The following is a 6,737-nucleotide window of genomic DNA, read 5'->3' on the forward strand; positions in this document are numbered from 1 at the left end:
AGCAGTTTTATGAACTCAAACCCCTTTAAACCATCTGTGTCCAATACATTTCTGGTCAGTTGAAAAAACATGATGGCCTGATCTATGGCAATAACAGTTTTATGCCGACACATTATGTCCCTGTTAGGTAGGATAAGAAACATAAAGATAAAGACAGAAAGACAGAGAAAAGTGAGGCTGGACAACACAGCATATACTGGGACACTGTCCATCCCCTCTCCCTGTGCGCTCCCTCTCCTGGGATCACAGTCTTACTATATAAGGCAGAGCCCAGCCCTCTTCAGTTCGCTGAGTCAGGCTGTTCCAAAGAGACTTTTCAAGGCAACCTATGACTAGAAGAAAAAAAACGTCTGCATGAACTTCACTTCCAAACTTGAACACAGTTGGTTGAGGTAGCTGAGTCCTCCACAGTGTATGAGATTAGAGAATCCTGCCTGGATCAACATTCTAGGCTTCTGAAAAAAAGAAAGATGGAACAGAAAAGCTTCTTTACCAAATGGAAAGCCGTGTTGGTCACATGGATTGCATTATTAATACTGGCTCAGCAGGTGAGTAAAGTCTCTTCTTTAATTAATGCACATACACAGTTAAATTATTTATTTTAATAAAATTCTATTTAAAGCAACAAATGTTAAATTTAGAACTCTGACATACTGATCAATGGAAGATGTTAGCCCTCCCAAAGCCCTCAAAAGAGAGGGAGACGGTGAAAGCTAGAGAAGACCTTGTAACTTAGGGTCAAGTTGACCTGAAGGCCATGGGTGGGTTAAAACATGTTAGTGGTTTTGAGCATCCTTTTTCATGATTTATTGCAGTTTGATGTTGTGTCTACTTACTTCGGTAATGTAAAGTCAAATCATTCTACTGCTTTTATTCAGCAAGTGCCCGATTACTTACAGAGGACCAGTGGTAATATTCCAGTGTGGCTGCTTGTCCTTTTATGATTGTTTGGTTCTTTACTGATAGAAATTTCTGCGCCCTCTGTGTTTCATGTTTGTTTACCAGGCACATGCAGGTTCATTAGTCTTACAGGTCCAGGCTAGCTCTGTCCAGAGTGCAGATTCACTGGAGGAACACACTGTGCACACACTGAGAAGGATTGCTCGAATGACCCCACTGTGGAGGATCATGAGCAGCAAACCATCTGGAGCTTTCTGCCAAAACAACTTTGAATGCTCCACAGGACTCTGCAGGTAAGTGTACATAGAAAAAAATACAGATATACAGTATCTGTTTCAATATGAAATTAAGGGTTACATTACAAAATCAAGGAACTAAAGCCAGTATCCCACTGGACTGCAACTGTTGGCAACTAGTTTGCAAAAGGCATTTACAAGATAGACTTAAAAATGTCTCAAAATGTTCCCAGGGGTTCTCAATTTCCTAGCATGAGTTGCAGAGGGTGGCAGTCTTCCACCAAATTTTCTCTCAAATTAGTCAGAGTTGTCGCAACTGTCTCAAACCCGTCTTGAAGACTTCCTAATGTAGTTTCCATACATTATTGAGTGCTACAGCTGTATTTTGACACCTCCATATGAGCGTTCCCATGATAAAAAAAAAAAACATCCAAGACCACAGCCTCAAATGTCCAGGTCTAAAAAACACACAGGTGACAAATATTAATTGTGAAAAAACTGATCCAAATCTGCCTATCTTCATTTCCGAAGAGCCCTTTAGTGGAGTATATCATGAACATGAGGACAACTGTCAATGGGATACAAAGTGGACCACGGTGGATATGATGTGGGCAAGAATGGTCAATGAAATAATGTGCACAACCTAAAATACAGATTTTCAGGTTGTGTACATGAAGATAGACAGTAATTTTCAAAAATTGGCCACTCAAAACGAAGTTGCACATCTCATTGTTCACTTGGTCAAAAACATTTGAGAAGGCTGCAAATAAAAATTTGTCTATAAAAAAAACTAAACTAAATTGGTTGCTGCTGCATCTTCTTTTTCTTTAAAATCTGTTGAGTTAAAAGCTAATTATTTAAAAAATGGAAAATATTGGACAAGTACATCATTTGGAAAGTAGGCCTACCTCTAGTTAAGAACATGGCTGGATGTTGATTTCTTGTGACAATAAATTGACACAAATGTATTTAAAACATATTGATACAAAAAAGGTTTTAGTTGATTTCTTCATTGCATGAAACAAAATAATTCAAATCATTTTGTTTTTGGCTGTAAAATACATGCTGCTGCTATTCTTATTGTGTTACAAAAATTAAATGTGTATTATTTTTTCCTGCTGAAGACTTTTGTGTTAATGATGCATTGGATTCAATGTTATTAAAAACTATTTTTTGTATGTTCTCTTTAGGAATGGACACTGCACCACTAATAAACAATCCTCATCAGAGCCTGTGAAGTATTAGATGTTCCATAGCTCAACTAGAATGTTCATGTGTGTACAACTCCATTTCTAAGGGGTTCTGATAACTAGAATAGATATATTTTTCCCTTTTAAATTAGAATTTGTATTTACATCTTCCAATGTAATATTACATGACTATGTAAAATTATTTATACAGGATGGTGTTGAAAAAAAAACCAGTTGGAAACAACCACATTTTTGGTATATTGTACAAAATGCCAGAATAATTTGGCTTCAAGCCCTCTTTCAAAGACAGGGTGAATTACTGTGGCCTTGAACCGAATTCCACAAATGATGTAATGGACTCTGTTATTTATATAACCTAAACTTTTATTGACAGTCTTTCTTCACTGACCACAATTACCCATACTTGTAGTTTTAAAATTCTTAGGATAAATCTAGTGAATTTATGACCATTTAAAGAAAAGTGTTTTTGCAGTAAAACTATTCTGCTGTGTTGTTTCAGTAACAGATAAAAATGGAAGAAGCTGGTATCTGCAGAAAGCACAAAGTCCTTATGACATCTTAAAGCTCCTGATCTTCACGTTGTTCCACTGTCTCGTGTCATGCGAGATAACTTATCACTTCACCGTCTATTACAATTGAAATTCTCAACATTTTACAGACTGTACACTGTTTTGAAACACATGTGCATTCTTGTTATCAAAAGGAATTTAAAGCTTGGAAAGACAATATGCAGTGACGTAACTAAAAGGACTTTGAAAAGCTCATCTGAATGGTTTCTGGTTAACAAAGACCAATAATTTGTTTTATCTTTAACAGAGTGCCCAGTTAACTCTAGGAGCAGATGTAACTTGCACAAGTGACAATGTAGACAACAACAGCAAAAAAAGCATTGTTAAAAATGATACTCAAGATACCTAAGCATCATAAAATGATCATGGCTTTTTAAATGCTCATTTATTTTTAGTTTAGTTTAAAAATACCACTAACTTTGGGTTAAATACCATTATTTTCAATGTCTTAAATTTGTGTATATTGATTGTACTGCATGAAATATTATATATTTTATTTATTTTATCCTTTGTTTAAATGGTTGTAATGGCGCAGGTGAAACACTAGCAGTTTAGTCCCTTGTCTAAGAAAAATTTACCACCCTGAATAGTTTTGCTTTTATTTTCTCCACTGGGAACTTGGACTGTGTGTACAATGAGAAATGGATGTTTAACTTTAAGTTGCACAACATTATTATTTGCAGTCTAAGAACCATCTTTAACTCATCTGTTAACATTATGCACCCAGCAGGTGGTTGGTTGGTAGTATTTTGTCTGAGACAGGTTTGAAAATATCTTTGTACTGTACTGTTGCATTCATATAGAGGAAAACAATTTAATAAAAGCATTTGGAAAACAGATTGTTGTGTCCAAGGACTAATTTTCTTATTCTGGTTTTAATTATTTTTGTAAAAAAAAAAAGTTTTGTAATGCAATGCAGTTTTGAGAATATGAATCAACAATTTCGCTCAAATACTAATGCACCAAATCAGTATCAATCCATATAGTACAATTACAGCCTAATTACAGCAGCATTTCCAGTTACAAATTATATTATTACAGTATTAGACAAAAAACACAACATTTTTGTCTGATAATTTGTCTACAGCATTTAACTCTGCAGAGTCTAAACCTTCACAACAAAAACTCTATGAAATGGTTTAGAAATTAATTTTCTGACAGAACTTAACTACACATCAACACCCCTGACAATAACCACAGGTTTTCCAATAATCTATTTTAGTGCCCTTCTAAATAACTGAGAAATAGTAAACGGTAAATGGCGTGCACTTGTAAAGCGCTTTATCTAGTCCAAGGACCTCAAAGTGCTTCACACTACAATCATCCACACATCCACCCTCTGATGGCAGTAAGCTACATTGTAGCCACAGCTGCCCTGGGGCAGGCTGACAGAAGTGAGGCTGCCATCACATTGGTGCCACCGAGCCCTCTGACCAGTGGGTTGAGTTATTAATTAGTGTAGTCATTAATTCAGCTGTATAAACCTAAACCATTACGTGCCATAATGGATAGCATACAGCTTCACAAGGCACAATTTAAATTGAGAGTGAAAGAGTTTGAGTTGGTTTGTTTGTCTGTCTGTCCATCTGTTAGCAACATTACTTACAAGCTAATGAATAGATTTTGATAAAATTTTCTGGAAATGTCACAAAATAACTAGTTATTAAATTTTGATGGTGATTCAAGTCACTTCTGGATCATTCAAGAGTTCATTGGCATCAGTGACTCTATGACCTTGGCAGAGGTTTGCACTCTTAGAGTGTCTATAGTTTAATAAATATTTTACTATTGTTTATGTTTGCTTTCTATTAAATGCATAAAACAAATAAAGTGGACATTTGCGAAATGGGAGGTTATGCACAAAAGCGGGCTAGAAACATTAAACAGTTATATGACAAAAAGCTTTCTCAGCAGATTTCTGGTAAAACATCCACATAAACACATGCCACATTGATTCCAGCTTGGCTGTTTCAATCAGAAAACCTTTTTTGTGACTCATGCATAACATCTGCTGCAGGACAATAAACTGCTTCATCTGCTTTGCATTTTTGTGTTCTAACTCCAGGGACTCAAGAAGCTGTCAGTGTTCAAAATGTGAGTGGTTATGGTCCTGCTTGTTCAAAAAGAAGAATGTCTCCTGAAGAATTGTTCCATTTAATAAGAGGAGAGAACAACTGGAACTATTAAAATTTAAAATAAAACATGCCCCAGTTTATTAATCTTAAATCATTAGGATTCCAGGATTCCATTATAAGAATGTTTGTTTTAATGCACGCCATGTTTTTATAATCATAACCAATCACATTTAAACATTTAACTCTCACAAAATAATGGCTAATGACTAAACATAACAATACGTTTTAAAACCTAATCAACTACAGATTAAAACCAAGAGGTTTATTCTTGCAGGAAGTACTCTAGGTTGCACCAAAAGGGTTACAACTAGCTACTATTGCTATTTGTGCTCATGTGTACTAAAACAGTACTATGTAAATAACCTAATGAGAAACTGACGCTGTGAAAAGGTTTATGATTTTTTTTCCATGAACCACTATTAAAATTTGAAGACTGGACTTGTTTCAAGATGGCAACAATCCACTTTGGTCTTGGCTACATTCGTACTTGTCGTTAGCTTGTCAGTCTGGTCAGAATTAAATTATTTTTCAGCAAACTGAGGTTATTCAAAGAGCTAAAGTGGATTGCTGCTATCTTAAAACAACTTCAATCTCAAAAATATTATAGTGGTTCATATGAAGGTTCTTTCCTAAACCTTTACTTTGCAGTCAATTTTATATTACAGTTATTTGCATAAATTTTATGGTTATTAGCAATTGCAAATAGCAGCAGCTAGCTATTGCAATTCTGGTACAGCCTGGGGTTAATTCCATCAGAAATGTACTATTTCTACCAAAATAACCAGGTAATGCAAAACTGACAGCAATGTGATGGTTTGAATAATAGCACTTGCATGAACCACAATGGAATTTTGGAGCTTGCAGTTATTTTTATACGGTCTCAATCTGCTTTGGTTTCGGCTAAATTCAGATTAGCTGTTACCTTGTCAGTGCAGTCAGACCTAATCTCTACTTTTCAACCCGAAGTTCTTCAAAGAGCAATCTACAGCAGATATTAGTTTGAACTGCTCATAAACTTCCCACCAAACTCCACTTTAAAATGGCTAAAATATTCAGTTAAGACAACTTCAATGGTAATTCACATGGAGTGTGCTTAAACACCACAAAATTACTTGTGTCTGCTTGTTTTTGTACATATAAACATGATGCCTGATCACACAAGTTCTCTTCTATTTCGTTTATTCCTTTTCAACATATGTCACAGAAAGCCTTCAAACTAACACTTCAAGGTGACATGTTCAAAAACATAACAAGCTACAGATGAAAGTGACCAGTAATGAGTTTAGTGTAAAATGCCACAGTTCAGATAACAGAAACTGAATAACGGTTTATGAAAACTAAGTCTGGCTTTGTGAGATCATATAAAGAGACCAAACATTCATTTAGTTAAAAAGAAGTGATTTCTAAAAAAAAAAAGAATATTAGTGCCACTATAGCAAAAATAAAATAGAACTGTACCATCATTAAAGTTTATTGTTCAAACAAAAGCTTGCAACATTATTTTCTTTTATGTCTACAATATATTTGTAATGTTACAACAAAATGTTTTCATGTTATTACAATACACATACTTACGTTCTAACAAAAAATCCTGTTATCACAACATGATTTATATTTTGTGATGACATCATTTAAACATTAAAAAAATGTTTAACTGTGACAAGCTGTAATGTGAAAACATTTTAT

The 6,737-nt window shown here is 34.8% G+C and overlaps 1 protein-coding gene across 1 annotated transcript; it reads left to right on the forward strand.

The window, feature by feature from the left end:
- Positions 1–302: 302 nt before the first annotated feature.
- On the forward strand, positions 303–2,381 carry leap2 (liver-expressed antimicrobial peptide 2). The gene is made up of 3 exons (XM_017440243.3): positions 303–548; positions 1,006–1,193; positions 2,327–2,381. The coding sequence occupies exons 1-3, from the start codon at positions 471–473 to the stop codon at positions 2,379–2,381; spliced, it is 321 nt and encodes a 106-aa protein (XP_017295732.1). The 5' UTR covers positions 303–470.
- Positions 2,382–6,737: the final 4,356 nt, after the last annotated feature.

The sequence above is a fragment of the Kryptolebias marmoratus genome, linkage group LG7, assembly GCF_001649575.2.
Source record: "Kryptolebias marmoratus isolate JLee-2015 linkage group LG7, ASM164957v2, whole genome shotgun sequence".
Lineage (NCBI taxonomy): Eukaryota > Metazoa > Chordata > Actinopteri > Cyprinodontiformes > Rivulidae > Kryptolebias > Kryptolebias marmoratus.

What these genes read in the sequence shown, in the direction of transcription:
- leap2 (XM_017440243.3), top strand. Translation starts at nt 471, where the DNA reads ATGGAACAGAAAAGCTTCTTTACCAAATGGAAAGCCGTGTTGGTCACA. An exon ending in TATTAATACTGGCTCAGCAG is followed by an intron (nt 549 to 1,005) that starts GTGAGTAAAGTC and finishes TTTGTTTACCAG; the next exon opens with GCACATGCAGGTTCATTAGT. An exon ending in TGCTCCACAGGACTCTGCAG is followed by an intron (nt 1,194 to 2,326) that starts GTAAGTGTACAT and finishes TGTTCTCTTTAG; the next exon opens with GAATGGACACTGCACCACTA.